This window comes from Coregonus clupeaformis, chromosome 10 (assembly GCF_020615455.1).
Source record: "Coregonus clupeaformis isolate EN_2021a chromosome 10, ASM2061545v1, whole genome shotgun sequence".
Classification (NCBI taxonomy): Eukaryota; Metazoa; Chordata; class Actinopteri; order Salmoniformes; family Salmonidae; genus Coregonus; species Coregonus clupeaformis.
In genome coordinates, this window is record NC_059201.1 from 9,897,136 (window position 1) to 9,918,265 (window position 21,130).

Genomic DNA, 21,130 nt, shown 5'->3' on the forward strand with positions numbered 1-21,130 from the left:
GACCACAGTAAAGTAGAAATTGGAGGGATAAAACACGTACTGAATACATTTCTTCACAATTGATTTTCTCCTCCCCGTCCTCCTCTCATTCCTCTGCAAAATGGACAATAGATAATGCCAATATGGAACATCCCACAATACCAATATAATGTCTGAAGAAGCTAATTTGCCAAAGGAATGACTGCATGCAGTAGTTGAGAATCTTTAGCTTTCTCTTCTGCCTCTTGTAACCACACTATTTGTTTCTCTGACAAATATATGTTTCCTTTTTAGTCTCTGCTTTTCTCACTCGAAAATGTCCTTTGTAAATAATTGTCAAAATCATAACCATAGACCATTTGCTGTGTCACATGTTCACTTTATTGACCTGTATGAGTTAGATTAGCTTGCAGTATGCATGTTCAAATGTTTAATTTGCTTTCTTTCCATCATAAAACGAGCCGCTAACTTCCTGATTAATTATAATCACCTAGTTATAATGAGGTTCCATTCCAGTGGCATTCACACTGTGTTTTAGGAGCTCACCTCTCTCTCTCTCTCTCTCTCTGTCTCTGTCTCTCTGTCTCTCTGTGAGTCTCAGTGCAGCTTTGTTTATCTCTCTTCTCCTAATTCCCTCTGTCTTCCTCTATGGTTGTGTGGAATGGATACTAATTAATATATTTGTGTCTGAAAATCACACTCCATAGATTAGCCAAATGGCTTCACAGTACTGGCTTTACTGTTTCACAGTAACACACTGTATTGTTTTCCTTGAACTCTAACAAAGGATGTCTTCCAAATGAAACCACACCATCAATGAATAATTTCTGTAGTAAATAGTGAATGTGGTTTTTCATATTGTTAGGTACTGTACAGCTTGGATGTTACAGAGAGGGGACATCCAACTTTCCAAGCCTCCACCTCCAATCTAACGTTTGCTGTTCTCTAAATGGTTGGTTCGTAAGGAAATTAAATTGACCAGATCATAACCGCCAGAGATTTTCTAAATGCCTATTTCTCTTTTACTAAACACAGAGAGAGGTAAAGAGAAAACAACAATTTGTGAGGGGTTATTTTTCACATTTCTGTCTGTCTGTAGAGCTGTCATGCAGAGACGGAGCCGAAGGGGTGTCATCAGTAATAGAGAGACAGACAGAAAGCATGGACTGAGAGATCCACCACTTGGCAGCCAGTGGTGGATCTCTCAGTCCACCACCAGGAGTACCCCTTGGTTATTACACCATACCATTTCGCTCAGAGAAGAAGTCGGTGGGAATTCAGTGAGTGTTTCAGGCAGAGGGTGTCTGCAGAAGACATTTGGAAATGGTTTATGTGAGACAATGCCCATCAGGAAAAGTTTGATGCCAGTGCCCACGTCAGTGGCGTGCGTCTTCCTGAAGGCCCTGAGAGTCCCCTGAGAGCCAGTGGAGGCAATTGCCCATGTGTTACCTGTCAGGAGTCCAATCTGTGCAGGACGCAGTGGACAGGAAAGTTAATGGCCAGAATCCGAGCAGTCAGAGGATGCTTCTGTCACAGGGTTTCCTTTAGCGGCAATTACCGGCTTTTGGCCGATAAAAAAGAAAAGAAAACCCAATAAATAAAATTGTTGACTGCCAAAATGATAAAAAATATATAAATCCCATTGCAAAATAATGCTTTTTATTCATTGATGTCTGTCTGTAGAGCTGTCATGCAGAGATGGAAATACATTTGACCGTCATGCCTATCGGTCTATACGTTAATTGGCATAATTTAGTGGAATTAAATTGGCCTATGTTTTCATTAACCTTCATGTATCTTATTTATCATTTTTACATTACATTTTAGTCATTTAGCAGACGCTCTTATCCAGAGCGACTTACAGTTAGTGAATACATATTTTTTTTTATACTGGCCCCCCGTGGGAATCGAACCCACAACCCTGGCGTTGCAAACGCCATGCTCTATCAACTGAGCTACATCCCTGCCGGCCATTCCCTCCCCTACCCTGGGCCAATTGTGCGCCGCCCATGAGTCTCCCGGTCGCGGCCGGCTGCGACAGAGCCTGGATTTGAACCAGGATCTCTAGTGGCACAGTTAGCACTGCGATGCAGTGCCTTAGACCACTGCGCCACTCAGGCGCAGTGGTCCAACACAACTATCACACGCACACAGCATACAGAGCCTATTTTGAGAGGGATTTCTCCTGCTGCTCCTCAGCTGGTTGCTGCTGAAGTAAAACATGCTTTTATAAGCACATTCATTGCGCAACAATTGTAAATGCAATTGCGTGTTAAAAACTGTTTTGGTGCACGATTAAAAAGAGCTACTATTTTTATTTCTCAACTGGTAATTGAAGCAAGCCTCCCATTCACCATTCAAGTGCAGGTAACAGGCTATCAGTGCGTAACCCACCACTTTACAATGTGAGCTGGAAACAGTATGCATTTTGAAAACATACTTAATTGTTTGAAACCTGAATGTTTTATTTCATATTATGAGGCATGTCTTACCTAGCTTCAAAGTAGCCTATAGGCCAAATCCGACCATGGAAACATGGAAGCTATTATTTTCAAATACTTCATAGACTACGCGTGAGTTTCAAGTTTGGGGAAGCAAACTATTTATCCTACCATTTCTACTGATCTGCGTGCCAGTTATGATTTTCATATGCACATTTTTGTGGAACAGTTCCATTTCAATAATAATGTTTTTGTTTCTCAAAATCATTGACACGTGGTTAATCATAACAATGATAAAATCTCAAAGTAAACTAATGCGAGAGCACCAGCCTCTGCCATATGGACACATTGATACACTGTGATCCATTGGCGGCTAAAGAAGTGGGCGCATGGATCTCATAGCCTATAGGCCAATGCAGCATTAGGCCTATAACTTCCATTGCTCTTTCACACCAAAGATGTCAAATTGGATTGGTGATTATCGAGGGGGAGATTGTTGGAAAGATTTTTCAAATAGGAACGATAGTTTCATACTGAACAAAAATATAAACGCAACATGCAGCGTGGCAGACGTGTTGTTGCCTACCCTTACCACCTGGGGGCGGCCCATCAGGAAGTCCAGGATCTAGTTGCAGAGGGAGGTGTTTAGTCCCAGGGTCCTTAGCTTAGTGATGAGCTTTGTGGGCACTATGGTGTTGAACGCTGAGCTGTAGTCAATGAACAGCTTTCTCACATAGGTGTTCCTTTCGTCCAGTTGGGAAAGGGCAGTGTGGAGTGCGATTGAGATTGCGTCATCTGTGGATCTGTTGGGGCGGTATGAGAATTGGAGTGGGTCGTATCCGGGATGATGCTGTTGATGTGAGCCATGACCAGCCTTTCAAAGAACTTCATGGCTACCGACGTGAGTGCTACAGGGCGGTAATCATTTAGGCAGGTTACCTTTGCTTCCTTGGGCACAGGGACTATGGTGGTCTGCTTGAAACATGTAGGTATTACAGACTCGGTCAGGGAGAGGTTGAAAATGTCAGTGAAGACACTTGCCAGTTGGTCCGCGCATGCTTTGAGTACACGTCCTGGTAATCCGTGGCTTTGTGAATGTTGACCTGTTTAAAAGTCTTGCTCACATCGGCTACCGAGAGCGTTAAAACACAGTCGTCGAACAGCTGGTGCTCTCATGCATGTTTCAGTGTTGCTTGCCTCGAAGCGAGCATAAAAGGCATTTAGCTCGTCTGGTAGGTTCGCACACGCGGCTGGGTTTCCCTTTGTAGTCCGTAATATTTTTCACGCCCTGCCACATCCGACGAGCATCAGAGCCGGTGTACTAGGAGTCAATCTTTATCCTGTATTGACGCTTTGCCTGTTTGATGGTTCGTCTTAGAGTGTAGCGGGATTTCTTATAAGCGTCCGGATTAGTGCCCCACTCCTTGAAAGTGGCAGCTCTAGCCTTTAGCTCAGTGCGGATGTTGCCTGTAATCCATGTCTTCTGGTTGGGATATGTACGTACGGTCACTGTGGGGATGACGTTGTCGATGCACTTATTGATGAAGCCGATGACTGAGGTGGTATACTCCTCAATTCCATTGGATGAATCCCGGAACATATTCCAGTCTGTGCTAGCGAAACAGTCCTGTAGCTTAGCATCCGCGTCATCTGACCACTTCCATATTGAGCGAGTCACTGGTACTTCCTGCTTTAGTTTTATCTTGTAGCAGGAATCAGAAGGATAGAATTATGGTCAGATTTGCCAAATGGAGAGCGAGGGAGAGCTTTGTATGCATCTCTGTGTGTGGAGTTAAGGTGGTCTAGAGTTTTTTTTCCTCTGGTTGCACATGTGACATGCTGGAAGAAATTAGGTCAAACGGATTTAAGTTTGCCTGCATTAAAGTCTCCGGCCACTAGGAGCGCAGCTTCTGGATGAGCATTTTCTTGTTTGCTTATGGCCTTATACAGCTCATTGACTGCGGTCTTAGTGCCAGCATCGGTTTGTGGTTGTAAATAGATGGCTACGAATAATATAGATGAGAACTCCCTTGGTAGATAGTGTGGTCTACAGCTTATCATAAGCTCTACCTCAGGCGAGCAATACCGCAAGACTTCTTTAATGTTAGACATCGTGCACCAGCTGTTATCGACAAATAGACACACACACCCACCCCTCGTCTTACCAGACGTAGCTTCTCTGTCCTGCCGATGCATGGAAAATCCCGCCAGCTCTATATTATCCTTGTCGTCATTCAGCCACGACTCGGTTAAATATAAGATATTACAGTTTTTAATGTCCCGTTGGTAGGATAACCGTAGGATAACCGTAGGATATTCTTGATCGTAGATCATCCTTTTTCTCCGTCTTTTCTTCACACAAATGACGGGGATTTGGGCCCGTTCCAGAGAAGCAGTATATCCTTCGTGTCGGACTCGTTAAAGAAAAAATCTTTGTCCAGTTCGAGGTGAGTAATCGCTGTCCAGAAGTTATTTTCGGTCATAAGAGACCTTTGAATATCCCCTCTACAATCAATTTAGAAACAACATCTCCATTCCAATTGACTGAACAGGCTTTAAATACTTGGGCATATAAACTACCGTTCAAAAGTTTGGGATCACTTAGAAATGTCCTTGTTTTCAGAAGAAAAGCAATTTTTTAGTCCATTAAAATAACATCAAATTGATCAGAAATACAGTGTAAACATTGTTAATGTTGTAAATGGCTATTGTAGCTGGAAACAGCTGATTTTTTATGGAATATCTACATAGGCATACAGAGGCCCATTATCAGCAACCATCAGTCCTGTGTTCCAATGGCACGTTGTGTTTGCTAATCCAAGTTTATCATTTAAAAGGCTAATTGATCATTAGAAAACCCTTTTGCAATTATGTTAGCACAGCTGAAAACTGTTGTGCTGATTAAAGAAGCAATAAAACTGGCCTTCTTGAGACTAGTTGAGTATCTGGGGCATCAGCAATTGTGGGTTCGATTACAGAATCAAAATGGCCAGAAACAAATAACTTTCTTCTGAAACTCGTCAGTCTATTCTTGTTCTGAGAAATGAAGGATATTCCATGCGAGAAATTGTCAAGAAACTGAAGATCTCGTACAACGCTGTGTACTACTCCCTTCACAGAACAGAAAGAGGAGTGGACAACTGAGCAAGAGGACAAATACATTAGAGTGTCTAGTTTGATAAACAGACGCCTCACAGGTCCTCAACTGGCAGCTTCGTTAAATAGTACCCACAAAACACCAGTCTCAACGTCAACAGTGAAGAGGCGACTCCGGGATGCTGACCTTCTAGGCAGAGTTGCAAAGAAAAAGCCATATCTCAGACTGGCCAATAAAAAGAAAATATGGGCAAAAGAACACAGACACTGGACAGAGGAAGATTGGAAAAAAAGTGTTATGGACAGACGAATTGAAGTTTGAGGTGTTCGGATCACAAAGAAGAACATTTGTGAGACGCAGACCAAATGAAAAGATGCTGGAGGAGTGCTTGATGCCATCTGTCAAGCATGGTGGAGGCAATGTGATGGTCTGGTAGTGCTTTGGTGGTGGTAAAGTGGGAGATTTGTACAGGGTAAAAGGGATCTTGAAGAAGGAAGGCTATCACTCATACCCTGTGGACGGCGCTTGATTGGAGCCAATTTCCTCCTACAACAGGACAATGACCCAAAGCACAGCTCCAAACTATGCAATAACTATTTAGGGAAGAAGCAGTCAGCTGGTATTCTGTCTATAATGGAGTGGCCAGCACAGTCACCGGATCTCAACCCTATTGAGCTGTTGTGGGAGCAGCTTGACCGTATGGTACGTAAGAAGTGCCCATCAAGCCAATCCAACTTGTGGGAGGTGCTTCAGGAAGCATGAGGTGAAATCTCTTCAGATTACACAAAACAAATTGACAACTAGAATGCCAAAGGTCTGCAAGGCTGTAATTGCTGCAAATTGAGGATTATTTGACGAAAGCAAAGTTTGAAGGACACAATTATTATTTATATTAAAAATCATTATTTCTAACCTTGTCAATGACTACATTTCCTATGCATTTTGCTATATTTCCTATTCAAACTCATTTCATGTATGTTTTCATGGAAAACAAGGACATTTCTAAGTGACCCCAAACTTTTGAACGGTAGTGTATGTTACTCCAAATCTTAAAGACCTGTTCACTTCAAATGATATGCCTTTGTTCACAAAGATTCAACAGGACCTGGTTAACTGGTCTACCCTACCAAACTCTCTTTTTGGCAGGATTAATGTGGTCAGGATGAATATCCTTCCTCGGCTGTGTGGTGGTTTTTATAGTTAGTCTGTGTGGTGGTTTTTATAGTTAGTCTGTGTGGTGGTCTTTGTAGTCAGTCTGTGTGGTGGTCTTTGTAGTCAGTCTGTGTGTTGGTTTTTGTAGTTAGTCTGTGTGGTGGTCTTTGTAGTCAGTCTGTGTGGTGGTTTTTGTAGTTAGTCTGTGTGGTGGTCTTTGTAGTTAGTCTGTGTGATGGTTTTTGTAGTTAGTCTGTGTGGTGGTCTTTGTAGTTAGTCTGTGTGGTGGTCTTTGTAGTCAGTCTGTGTGGTAGTTTTTGTAGTTAGTCTGTGTGGTGGTCTTTGTAGTCAGTCTGTGTGGTGGTCTTTGTAGTCAGTCTGTGTGGTGGTCTTTGTAGTCAGTCTGTGTGGTGGTCTTTGTAGTCAGTCTGTGTGGTGGTCTTTGTAGTTAGTCTGTGTGGTGGTCTTTGTAGTTAGTCTGTGTGGTGGTCTTTGTAGTCAGTCTGTGTGGTGGTCTTTGTAGTTAGTCTGTGTGATGGTCTTTGTAGTTAGTCTGTGTGGTAGTTTTTGTAGTTAGTCTGTGTGGTGGTCTTTGTAGTCAGTCTGTGTGGTGGTCTTTGTAGTCAGTCTGTGTGGTGGTCTTTGTAGTCAGTCTGTGTGGTGGTCTTTGTAGTTAGTCTGTGTGGTGGTCTTTGTAGTCAGTCTGTGTGGTGGTCTTTGTAGTCAGTCTGTGTGGTGGTCTTTGTAGTTAGTCTGTGTGATGGTCTTTGTAGTTAGTCTGTGTGGTGGTCTTTGTTTGGTTGTCTATGTAACCCCTGTTAAAAGATCATTACAAAACAAAAACAAAGGGCAAACAATTCACACAATGAAACAATGAAACAATTCACACAATGAAACAATGAAACAATTCACACAATGAAACAATGAAACAATTCACACAATGAAACAATGAAACAATTCACACAATGAAACAATGAAACAATTCACACAATGAAACAATGAAACAATGAAACAATTCAAACAATTAAACAATGAAACAATTCACACAATGAAACAATGAAACAATTCACACAATGAAACAATTCACACAATGAAACAATTAAACAATTAAACAATGAATGCACAATAATTGGCGGGAGAGAAGACTCGCCTATATCTTCGCCACACACCCCTCCCCTTCTTCTTGTCTCAACATTTCTCTCCTGTTCTATTGGTTTTCATATCAACTTATTTCATTGTCCAGAAGCCAAAGGCACAATCCTAGTCATATTAGCAACCCATCCTAGTAAATTAAAATCTTCCCGGTCACGTTGTGCAGCGCCATATTTTCCTGACGGAAACTCTGGTCTGTCATGAGTACTCTACTAACACACTTACAGAGTATCCGAGTCAAACCGACAATATTTTGCTTTTAATTAGATTTAGAAGTGACAGCTGGAAAAATAGTTGTTGCTTTACAGAAAAGTTAGCATTAATATTCTTCTCTCTGTCTGTCTGACTTTGTCTCTCTCTCTCTCTCTCTCTCTCTCTCTCTCTCTCTCTCTCTCTCTCTCTCTCTCTCTCTCTCTCTCTCTCTCTCTCTCTATGCTATTAATTTGTAAAAGTGAGCTTGAAGGCATTGCTCTGTTGTTTAGGAGAATACATGGAATACATAAGGAATACATTATGAGGTTGTGTTGTTCGGTAAAAAGGTTGTAAATAGATTGTCAGAATACATGTACAGTTGACTACACATTTCTCAATCAGGGCAAATGACACAGGAAACAAAGGAAGTCACAGGAACATTACCTCCTATGATTGGTTTGCAGTGAAATATCAACTGGGCTGTGTGTGTCTGACATTCTCCAAACTCCACAACTTTATTTTACAATTCAGGGCTTTTTTTGTTTATTGATTCAGAGTAGGTCTGCCAAGTAACATGCTCTCAACCCCGATAACCCCCCCTTAACCTCCCTTCCCCCTACACACACACCTCTGTTTTGGCTCAACTTCATGAAAGCTTGTACCTGAAGTGTCCATTGATCAAGTGATTTGTTCCCCTGTGCTCACCCTGCCTGCCCCTGAACTGACAAGAAGGGAGCTGTGCTGGCATGACTTTGTTGCGCCCTGTCTGAGCAGCCCAGATAGCGCCTCTATCTCGCTGCCTCTCCCCACCTGTTACTAAGCCTGTCACTGCCTCCTCCACCTGTGTAATCAAATTAGCCCCAGCCAAAGGAACTCAGAAAGCAACACGTAATTGCATAGCAAGAAACAAAAGGAAAGACTGGGAATGAAAGAGAGTAGCTGTTGATATGGGTTTAGCCCCCAAGCCGAACAGTAGAGAGCATCTTGGTACACAATACACAGACATACACACACATACCCACACACACATACGCACACATACCCACACACACCCACACACACATACACACACACACATACCTACACACACATAAACATACACATACATACACCCAGACAGTGCATTCGGAAAGTATTCAGACCCCTTCCCTTTTTCCACATTTTGTTACGTTACAGCCTTATTCTAAAATAGATTAAATTAAAAATAGTCCTAATCAATCTACACACAATATCCTATAATGACAAAGCAAAAACAGGTTTTTAAAATGTTTTGCAAAAAAATAAAAAAATACCTTATTTACATAAGCATTCAGACCCTTTGCTATGATTCTCAAAATTGAGCTCAGGTGCATCCTGTTTCCATTGATCAACCATGAGATGTTTCTACAACTTGATTGGAGTCCACCTGTAGTAAATTCAATTGATTGGACATGATTTGGAAAGGCACACACCTGTCTATATAAGGTCCCACAGTTGACAGTGCATGTCAGAGCAAAAACCAAGCCATGAGGTCAAAGGAATTGTCCGTAAAGCTCCGAGACAGGATTGTGTCGAGGCACAGATCTGGGGAAGGGTACCAAAAAATGTCTGCAGCATTGAAGGTCCCCAAGAACACAGTGGCCTCCATCATTCTTAAATGGAAGAAGTTAGGAACCACCAAGCCTCTTCCTAGAGCTGGCCGCCCAGCCAAACTGAGCAATCAAGGGAAAAGGTCCTTGGTCAGGGAAGAGACCAAGAACTCGATGGTCACTCTTTTATTTATTTATGTTTTCTCCCCAATTTCGTGATATCCAACTAGTAGTTAAAGTCTTGTCCCATCGCTGCAACTCCCGTACGAACTCAGGAGAGGCGAAGGTTGAGAGCCATGCATCCTCTGAAACACAACCCTGCCAAGGCGCACTGCTTCCTGACACACTGCTCGTTTAACCCGGAAGCCAGCCGCACCAATGTGTCGGAGGAAACGCGGTACAGCTGGCGACCGTGTCAGCGCGCATGCGCCCAGCCCGCCACAGGAGTCACTAGAGCGTGAAGGGACAAGGACATCCCGGCCAGCCAAACCCTCCCCTATCCCGGACGGTGCTGGGCCAATTCTGCGTCGCCTCATGGGTCTCCCGGTCGCGGCCGGCTGCGACACAGCACGGGATCGAACCCTGATCTGTAGTGACACCTCAAGCACTGCAGTGCCTTAGACCGCTGCGCAACTCAGGAGGCCCCCGATGGTCATTCTGACAGAGCTCCAGAGTTCCTCTGTGGAGATGGAGAACCTTCCAGAAGGACAACCATCTATGCAGAACTACCTTTATGGTAGTGTGGCCAGACGGAAGTCACTCCTCAGTAAAAGGCACGTGACAGCCTGCTTGGAGTTTGCCAAAAGGCACCTAAAGGACTCTGACCATGAGAAACAAGATTCTCTGGGCTGATGAAACCAATATTGAACTCTTTGGCCTGAATGCCAAGCGTCACGTCTGGAGGAAACCTGCCACCATCCCTACAGTGAAGCATGGTGGTGGCAGCATCATGCTGTGGGGATGTTTTTCAGCGGCAGGGACTGGGAGACTAGTCAGGATCGAGGGAAATATGAACAGAGCGAAGTACAGAGAGATCCTTGATGAAAACCTGCTTCAGAGCGCTCAGGAACTCAGATCGGGGAGAAGGTTGACCTTCCAACAGGACAATGACCCTAAGCACACAGCCAAGACAACGCAGGAGTGGATTCGGGACAAGTCTCTGGATGTCCTTGAGTGGCCCAGCCAAAGCCCAGACTTAAACCCGATCAAACATCTCAGGAGAGACATTACATTTTTACATTTTAGTAATTTAGCAGACACTCTTATCCAGAGCGACTTACAGTTAGTGAGTGCATACATTTTCATACTGGCCCCCCGTGGGAAACGAACCCACAACCCTGGCGTTGCAAGCGCCATGCTCTACCAACTGAGCTACACGGGGCCCCGTGTAGAGACCTGTGTTTACAGACATATTCAATCTCTCCCTATCCCAGTCTGCTGTCCCCACATGCTTCAAGATGGCCACCATTGTACCTGTACCTAAGAAAGCAAAGGTAACTGAACTAAATGACTATCGCTCCGTAGCACTCACTTATGTCATCATGAAGTCCTTTGAGAGACTAGTCAAGGATCATATCACCTCTACATTACCTGTCAACCTAGACCCACTTCAATTTGCTTACCGCCCCAATAGATCCACAGACATCACACTGCAAACTGCCCTATCCCATCTGGACAAGAGGAATACTATTTAAGAATGCTGTTCATTGACTATAGCTCAGCATTCAATACCATAGTACCCTCCAAGCTCATCATTAAGCTCGAGGCCCTGGGTCTGAACCCCGCCCTGTGCAACTGGGTCCTGGACTTCCTGACTGGCCGCCCCCAGGTGGTGAAGGTAGGAAACAACATCTCCACTTCGCTGATCCTCAACACAGGGGCCCCACAAGCGTGCGTGCTCAGCCCCCTCCTGTATGCCCTGTTCACCCATGACTGTGTGGCCAAGCACGCCTCCAACTCAATCATCAAGTTTGCAGACGACACAACAGTAGTAGGCTTGATTACCAACAATGACGAGACAGCCTACAGGGAGGAGGTGAGGGCTCTGGGAGTGTGGTGCCAGGAAAATAACCTCTCACTCAGCGTCAACAAAACAAAGGAGATGATCGTGGACTTCAGGAAACAGCAGAGGGAGCACCCCCCTATCCACATCAATGGGACCGCAATGGAGAAGGTAGAAAGCTTCAAGTTCCTCGGCGTACACATCACTGACAAACTGAAATGGTCCACCAACACAGACAGTGTGATGAAGAAGGCACAACAGCACTTGCCTTGGCACCTAAAACCCTCACAAACTTTTACAGATACACAATTGAGAGCATCCTGTCGGGCTGTATCACCGCCTGGTACAGCAACTGCACCGCCCACAACCGCAGCGCTCTCCAGAGGCACCTACAGCACCCGATGTCACAGGAATGCCAAAAAGATCATAAAGGACAACAACCTCCTGAGCCACTGCCTGTTCACCCCGCTATCATCCAGAAGGCGAGGTCAGTACAGGTGCATCAAAGCTGGGACCGAGAGACTGAAAAACAGCTTCTTTCTCAGGCCATCAGACTGTTAAATAGCCTTCACTAGCACATTAGAAGCTGCTGCCTATATACATAGATTAGAAATCACTGGCCACTTTAATAAATGGAACACTAGTCACTTTAATCATGTTTACATATCTTGCATTACTCATCTCATATGTATATACTGTATTCTATACTATTCTACTGTATCTTCCCAAAGCCAACACCTCCTTTGGCCGCCATTCCTTCCAGTTCTCTGCTGCCAATGACTGGAACGAATTGCAAAAATCTCTGAAGCTGGAGACTCTTATCTCCCTCAATAACTTTAAGCATCAGTTGTCAGAGCACCTTACCGATCACTGCACCTGTACACAGCCCATCTGAAATTAGCCCACCCAACTACCTCATCCCTATATTGTTATTTATTTTGCTCTTTTGCACCCCAGTATCTCTATTTGCACATAATCTCTTGCACATCTAGCATTCCAGTGTTAATACTATTGTAATTATTCTGCACTATAGCCTATTTATTGCCTTACCTCCATAACTTGCTACATTTGCACACACTGTATATATATTTTCTGTTGTATTTCTGACTTTATGTTTTTTACCCCATATGTAACTCTGTGTTGTTTTTTATTGCACTACTTTGCTTTATCTTGGCCAGGTCGCAGTTGTAAATGAGAACCTGTTCTCAACTGGCTTACCTGGTTAAATAAAGGTTAAATAAAAATAAAATAAAAAAATCTTAGTCTATGCCGCTCTGACATTGCTTGTCCATATATTTATTTATATATTCTTAATTCCTTTGCTTTACTTAAATTTGTGTGTATTGGGTATATGTTGTGAAATTGTTAGATATTACTTGTTAGATATACTGCACTGTCGGAGCTAGAAACACAAGCATTTCGCTACACCCGCAATAACATCTGCTAAACACGTGTATGTGACCAATACAATTTGATTTGATTTGAAAATAGCTGTGCAGCGACGCTCCCTATCCAACCTGACAGAGCTTGAGAGGATCTGCAGAGAAGAATGGGAGAAACTTCCCAAATATGGGTGTGCCAAGCTTGTAGCGTCATACCCAAGAAAACTCTAGGCTGTAATCGCTGCCAAAGGTGCTTCAACAAAGTACTGAGTAAAGGGTCTGAATATTTCCGGGGGGTTTTCTATAAATTTGCAAAAATGTCAAAAACAACTGTTTTTGCATTGTCATTATGGGGTATTGTGTGTAGATTGATGAGGGAAAAAAGCAATTTAATCAATTTTAGAATAAGGCTGTAACGTAACAAAATGTGGAAAAAGTCAAGGGGTCTGAATACTTTCCGAATATACTGTAAACACACACACAACCTGCTGAGATGCTAACCCTTTGGAAGGTCACGTGTACAGACTCAGAACTGTAGACTGCATTTTAAATGTATCCAATACAGTATTTCATATTTTCTACTCCTTCTCTCTCCCTATTTCTCTCTCTTTCTCCCCCGCCCCTCTCTCTCGCTCTCTCTCTTTCTCTCTCTCTGTAGTTACGGGGACATGGTGCCGAAGACGATCGCGGGGAAGATCTTTGGTTCTATCTGTTCTCTGAGCGGGGTGCTGGTAATCGCCCTGCCTGTTCCAGTCATCGTGTCCAACTTTAGCCGCATCTATCACCAGAACCAGAGAGCTGACAAACGGCGTGCTCAGAAGGTGCAGGTAAACACCATTCACCTGATAGATTACCTGCATCCGGCTGTAGGGAGGCGAGGGGGGGATGCGCGTGTGTGTGCATGTGTGGCTGCGTTCGTTCGTGTGTGTGTGTGTGTGTGTGTGGATACGACACCCCTCGCCCCCCTGACTTCAGAGGTTTCACTAACCCCTGGCATGCAGCAGACAGACAGATGTGATAGGTTACGCACTGGGAATTGCTGGGGGGTCGATGGGATGGGACTGCATGCCCTTGGTCCAGCATCACACAATCAAACCACCATTTAGCAAAGGATCATTAGTTTAATGGCAGTAGCAAAGATCTGATGACAAATCTGCTTTTTTTATGAAAGGCAGAAAGGCCATTTTAGCCATTTTGAGCTGAGTGTTCTCCCATTAAGTACGTACTCAGCGTCTGAGTAGCAGATCTTTGTCCGTCAGCCTGCACACATCCTGTGTGTTCTCAGAGTGCCTTGGAGAGAGACCCTTCACAGGTGCTCTGACCACACACATTAAACGCTAAGTGCACACACACACACACACACACACACACACACACACACACACACACACACACACACACACACACACACACACACACACACACACACCAAGCATTAAGTAGTGGTGTCTAACCACTCTCACCACAGCCCCAGTGGTGTTGACCTTTCATAAGAACGTTAAGTGTCCATCAAGGCAGAGTGCAGGTGAGGCCAGTATGAGGTCACACTCCTCAGGTTAAGACCTGTGGTTACACTCCTGTGGTTACACTCCTCAGGTTAAGACCTGTGGTTACACTCCTGTGGTCACACTCCTGTGGTTACACTCCTGTGGTCACACTCCTGTGGTTACACTCCTCGGGTTAAGACCTGTGGTTACACTCCTGTGGTTACATTCCTGAGGTCACACTCCTGTGGTTACACTCCTGTGGTTACACTCCTGAGGTTACACTCCTGAGGTTACACTCCTGAGGTCACACTCCTGTGGTCACACTCCTGAGGTTACACTCCTGTGGTTACATTCCTGAGGTCACACTCCTGTGGTTACACTCCTGTGGTTACACTCCTGTGGTCACACTCCTGTGGTTACATTCCTGAGGTCAACTGTTAAGGCAAATAGCTAGTGTATGCTTTCCTATGGTCTTTTACAGTGAGTAACATTTACATTTTATCTTCTTCTAATTGCAGTGGAAACCTGTCATAGACATGGTGCTAATCAGCCTCTAAAGAGTTATAACACTGCAGTGGTTAATCCCTCACGACCCCTACCCCCTACCCCCTACCTCCTACCCCCTACCCCCTACCCCCTACCTCCTACCCCCTACCCCCTACCCCCTACCCCCTACCCCCTACCTCCTACCCCCTACCCCCTACCCCCTACCTCCTACCTCCCTACCCCCTACCCCCCTACCCCCTACCTCCCACCTCCCTACCCCCCTACCCCCCTACCTCCTACCCCCCTACCCCCCTACCCCCTACCCCCCTACCTCCTACCCCCCTACCCCCCTACCTCCTACCCCCCTACCCCCCCTACCCCCACCCCCTACCCCCTACCTCCTACCCCCTACCTCCCTACCCCCCTACCCCCCTACCTCCTACCTCCACCTCCCTACCCCCTACCTCCTACCTCCCTACCCCCTACCCCCCTACCGCCTACCCCCTACCCCCCTACCTCCCACCCCCCCTACCCCCTACCCCCCTACCCCCCACCCCCCTACCTCCCTACCCCCCTACCTCCCTACCCCCCCTACCCCCCTACCTCCACCCCCCTACCCCCTACCCCCTACCCCCTACCTCCCTACCCCCTACCCCCCACCGCCTACCCCCTACCCCCCTACCCCCTACCCCCTACCCCCTACCTCCTACCTCCTACCTCCTACCCCCTACCCCCTACCCCCCCTACCTCCCACCCCCCTACCCCCTACCCCCCTACCTCCTACCCCCTACCCCCCTACCCCCTACCTCCCTACCTCCCTACCCCCTACCCCCTACCTCCTACCCCCTACCTCCTACCCCCCTACCCCCCTACCCCCCTACCCCCTACCCCCACCTCCTACCCCCACCTCCCTACCCCCCTACCCCCTACCTCCCTACCCCCTACCTCCTACCTCCTACCCCCCTACCCCCTACCTCCTACCCCCCTACCTCCTACCCCCTACCCCCACCTCCCTACCCCCTACCCCCTACCTCCTACCCCCTACCCCCTACCCCCTACCCCCACCTCCTACCTCCTCCCCCCTACCCCCTACCCCCCTACCCCCTACCTCCTACCTCCTACCCCCTACCCCCTACCTCCTACCCCCTACCTCCTACAGCGTACCTGCTAACAGTTATTACTCTCTTATGCCAGGCTCCTGAAATGTGCACTGCATGCAACTTCAAACTGGGCACACACTGGTTGAATCGACGTTGTTTCTACGTCATTGCTATGAAATGTTGTTGAATCAACGTGGAATAGATGTTTAACTGACGTCTGTGCCCAGTGGGTTGGTCCACGTGCGCTGACGAGCCAGAGCGGGTGTCTCTCAAATTAGCCGTGTTCACCTCTCCCTCCCTCCCTCCCTCCCTCCCCCTCATCCGTCTTCATCCCACTCTAATAGCGGGCTGGCTGCTCCAGGCTCCCAGTACAATTAACTGGCCATCTGGGGCCAACGCTGGAAAAAAACTAACTTCTCATGTATCCTATCTTTCTCGTCCTAGTACAGACCTTTAACTACATCTAACAGACAGGTTGATAGTTATTCTATTATCATAGCTAAGTAAGGTACAATAATATGTAAGAAGGGTACCAAGAAGATTGGTATTGTTACCCATCAACCCTGTGTGGCGGGCTCCCCTAATGCACCATCCCATTTGCTCTAACTGAGGGTCGCCACTAGCTTGACCAGCCACACAAGGAGGACAAGTATAACGTTGTGGCAAGTCTTATTCACTGGTGACATGCAACTGGAGCCCAGAGTCACGACAGTCAAGGTTTTATTTTAGTGTAACACAAATCACAAATGTAGTTGCTTGAGCAATAGGGAGGGCTCTCACCCACAGCACAGCAGGTTCTGACTGGGCTGGGGTCACATCGTTAATGGCACGGCAAAGTTAAGTGGAGCCATACAGAGAGACAGTGTGCCTTCAGGGCCAGAGAGAGAGACAGTGTGCCTTCAGGGCCAGAGAGAGAGACAGTGTGCCTTCAGGGCCAGAGAGACAGTCTGCCTTCAGGGCCAGAGAGAGAGACAGTGTGCCTTCAGGGCCAGAGAGAGAGACAGTGTGCCTTCAGGGCCAGAGAGACAGTGTGCCTTCAGGGCCAGAGAGAGAGACAGTGTGCCTTCAGGGCCAGAGAGAGAGACAGTGTGCCTTCAGGGCCAGAGAGACAGTCTGCCTTCAGGGCCAGAGAGAGAGACAGTGTGCCTTCAGGGCCAGAGAGAGAGACAGTGTGCCTTCAGGGCCAGAGAGACAGTGTGCCTTCAGGGCCAGAGAGAGAGACAGTGTGCCTTCAGGGCCAGAGAGTGACATTGTGCCTTCAGGGCCAGAGAGAGAGACAGTGTGCCTTCAGGGCCAGAGAGACAGTGTGCCTTCAGGGCCAGAGAGAGACAGTGTGCCTTCAGGGCCAGAGAGAGACAGTGTGCCTTCAGGGCCAGAGAGAGACAGTGTGCCTTCAGGGCCAGAGAGAGAGACAGTGTGCCTTCAGGGCCAGAGAGACAGTGTGCCTTCAGGGCCAGAGAGAGAGACAGTGTGCCTTCAGGGCCAGAGAGACAGTGTGCCTACAGGGCCAGAGAGAGAGACAGTGTGCCTTCAGGGCCAGAGATAGAGACAGTGTGCCTTCAGGGCCAGAGAGAGAGACAGTGTGCCTTCAGGGCCAGAGAGACAGTGTGCCTACAGGGCCAGAGAGAGAGAGACAGTGTGCCTTCAGGGCCAGAGAGAGAGACAGTGTGCCTTCAGGGCCAGAGAGAGAGACAGTGTGCCTTCAGGGCCAGAGAGACAGTGTGCCTTCAGGGCCAGAGAGAGAGAGTGTGCCTTCAGGGCCAGAGAGAGACAGTGTGCCTTCAGGGCCAGAGAGAGAGACAGTGTGCCTTCAGGGCCAGAGAGAGAGACAGTGTGCCTTCAGGGCCAGAGAGAGAGACAGTGTGCCTTCAGGGCCAGAGAGAGAGACAGTGTGCCTACAGGGCCAGAGAGAGAGAGTGTGCCTTCAGGGCCTGAGAGACAGTGTGCCTTCAGGGCCAGAGAGACAGTGTGCCTACAGGGCCAGAGAGAGAGACAGTGTGCCTTCAGGGCCAGAAAGAGAGACAGTGTGCCGTCAGGGTCAGAGAGACAGTGTGCCTACAGGGCCAGAGAGAGAGAGACAGTGTGCCTACAGGGCCAGAGAGAGAGAGACAGTGTGCCTTCAGGTCCAGAGAGAGAGAGACAGTGTGCCTTCAAGGCCAGAGAGTCAGTGTGCCTTCAGGGCCAGAGAGAGAGACAGTGTGCCATCAGGGCCAGAGAGTCAGTGTGCCTTCAGGGCCAGAGAGAGAGACAGAGTGCCGTCAGGGCCAGAGACAGGGTGCCTTCAGAGCCAGAGAGAGAGAGACAGTGTGCCTTCAGGGCCAGAGAGAGAGAGACAGTGTGCCTTCAGGGCCAGAGAGAGGGACAGTGTGCCTTCAGGGCTAGAGAGAGAGACAGTGTGCCTTCAGGGCCAGAGAGAGAGACAGTGTGCCTTCAGGGCCAGAGAGAGAGACAGTGTGCCTTCAGGGCCAGAGAGACAGTGTGCCTTCAGGGCCAGAGAGAGAGACAGTGTGCCTTCAGGGCCAGAGAGAGACATTGTGCCTTCAGGGCCAGAGAGAGAGACAGTGTGCCTTCAGGGCCAGAGAGACAGTGTGCCTTCAGGGCCAGAGAGAGACAGTGTGCCTTCAGGGCCAGAGAGAGACAGTGTGCCTTCAGGGCCAGAGAGAGACAGTGTGCCTTCAGGGCCAGAGAGAGAGACAGTGTGCCTTCAGGGCCAGAGAGACAGTGTGCCTTCAGGGCCAGAGAGAGAGACAGTGTGCCTTCAGGGCCAGAGAGACAGTGTGCCTACAGGGCCAGAGAGAGAGACAGTGTGCCTTCAGGGCCAGAGATAGAGACAGTGTGCCTTCAGGGCCAGAGAGAGAGACAGTGTGCCTTCAGGGCCAGAGAGACAGTGTGCCTACAGGGCCAGAGAGAGAGACAGTGTGCCTTCAGGGCCAGAGAGAGAGACAGTGTGCCTTCAGGGCCAGAGAGAGAGACAGTGTGCCTTCAGGGCCAGAGAGACAGTGTGCCTTCAGGGCCAGAGAGAGAGAGTGTGCCTTCAGGGCCAGAGAGAGAGACAGTGTGCCTTCAGGGCCAGAGAGAGAGACAGTGTGCCTTCAGGGCCAGAGAGAGAGACAGTGTGCCTTCAGGGCCAGAGAGAGAGACAGTGTGCCTTCAGGGCCAGAGAGAGAGACAGTGTGCCTACAGGGCCAGAGAGAGAGAGTGTGCCTTCAGGGCCTGAGAGACAGTGTGCCTTCAGGGCCAGAGAGACAGTGTGCCTACAGGGCCAGAGAGAGAGACAGTGTGCCTTCAGGGCCAGAAAGAGAGACAGTGTGCCGTCAGGGTCAGAGAGACAGTGTGCCTACAGGGCCAGAGAGAGAGAGACAGTGTGCCTTCAGGGCCAGAGAGAGAGACAGTGTGCCTTCAGGTCCAGAGAGAGAGACAGTGTGCCTTCAAGGCCAGAGAGTCAGTGTGCCTTCAGGGCCAGAGAGAGAGACAGTGTGCCATCAGGGCCAGAGAGTCAGTGTGCCTTCAGGGCCAGAGAGAGAGACAGAGTGCCGTCAGGGCCAGAGACAGTGTGCCTTCAGAGCCAGAGAGAGAGAGACAGTGTGCCTTCAGGGCCAGAGAGAGAGACAGTGTGCCTTCAGGGCCAGAGAGAGAGAGACAGTGTGCCTTCAGGGCCAGAGAGAGGGACAGTGTGCCTTCATGGCTAGAGAGAGAGACAGTGTGCCTTCAGGGCCAGAGAGAGAGACAGTGTGCATTCAGGGCCAGAGAGAGAGACAGTGTGCCTTCAGGGCTAGAGAGAGAGACAGTGTGCCTTCAGGGCCAGAGAGAGAGACAGTGTGCCTTCAGGGCCAGAGAGAGAGACATTGTGCCTTCAGGGCCAGAGAGAGAGACAGTGTGCCTTCAGGGCCAGAGAGACGGTGTGCCTTCAGGGCCAGAGAGAGAGACATTGTGCCTTCAGGGCCAGAGAGAGAGACAGTGTGCCTTCAGGGCCAGAGAGACAGTGTGCCTTCAGGGCCAGAGAGAGAGACAGTGTGCCGTCAGGGCCAGAGAGAGAGACAGTGTGCCGTCAGGGCCAGAGAGACAGTGTGCCTTCAGGGCCAGAGAGAGAGACAGTGTGCCTTCAGGGCCAGAGAGAGAGACATTGTGCCTTCAGGGCCAGAGAGAGAGACATTGTGCCTTCAGGGCCAGAGAGAGAGACAGTGTGCCTTCAGGGCCAGAGAGAGAGTGTGCCTTCAGGGCCAGAGAGAGACAGTGTGCCTTCAGGGCCAGAGAGAGAGTGTGCCTTCAGGGCCAGAGAGAGTAGTGTGCCTTCAGGGCCAGAGAGAGAGACAGTGTGCCTTCAGGGCCAGAGAGAGAGTGTGCCTTCAGGGCCAGAGAGAGAGAGTGTGCCTTCAGGGCCAGAGAGACAGTGTGCCTTCAGGGCCAGAGAGAGAGACAGTGTGCCTTCAGGGCCAGAGAGAGACATTGTGCCTTCAGGGCCAGAGAGAGAGACAGTGTGCCTTCAGGGCCAGAGAGAGAGACAGTGTGGGCTCCATTAAATTAGCTCAGACAAACACTCTGCTCAGAGAAGACTATTACTTTACTCCTGGGCTGTGGATGGGCTGTGGATTAGCTGTGGATGAGCTGTGGATGAGCTGTGGCTGGGCTTTGGATGAGCTGTGGCTGGGCTGTGGCTGTGGATGAGCTGTGGCTGGGCTGTGGATGAGCTGTAGCTGGGCTATGGATGAGCTGTGGATGAGCTGTGGATGAGCTGTGGCTGGGCTGTGGATGAGCTGTGGCTGGGCTGTGGCTGTGGATGAGATGTGGATGAGCTGTGGCTGGGCTGTGGCTGGGCTGTATCTGGGCTGTGGCTGTGGATGAGCTGTGGCTGGGCTGTGGCTGGGCTGTGGATGAGCTGTAGCTGGGCTATGGATGAGCTGTGGATGAGCTGTGGCTGGGCTGGGGTGAGCTGTAGCTGTGCTGTGGATGAGCTGTAGCTGGGCTGTGGATGAGCTGTGGATGAGCTGTGGCTGGGCTGTGGCTGTGGATGAGCTGTGGATGAGCTGTGGCTGGGCTGTGGCTGGACTGTAGCTGGTCTGTGGCTGTGGATGAGCTGTGGATGAGCTGTAGC

At 48.4% G+C, this 21,130-nt stretch overlaps 1 protein-coding gene across 1 annotated transcript in view; it reads left to right on the top strand.

The window, feature by feature from the left end:
- LOC121575821 (potassium voltage-gated channel subfamily D member 3) overlaps nt 1-21,130 on the top strand; it is a 128,537-nt gene that overhangs the window by 94,614 nt on the left and 12,793 nt on the right. The window contains exon 3 of the mRNA XM_041889112.2: nt 13,624-13,792. Within this exon, the coding sequence (XP_041745046.1) occupies nt 13,624-13,792 (169 nt within the window). The remainder of the gene's footprint in view (nt 1-13,623; nt 13,793-21,130) is intronic.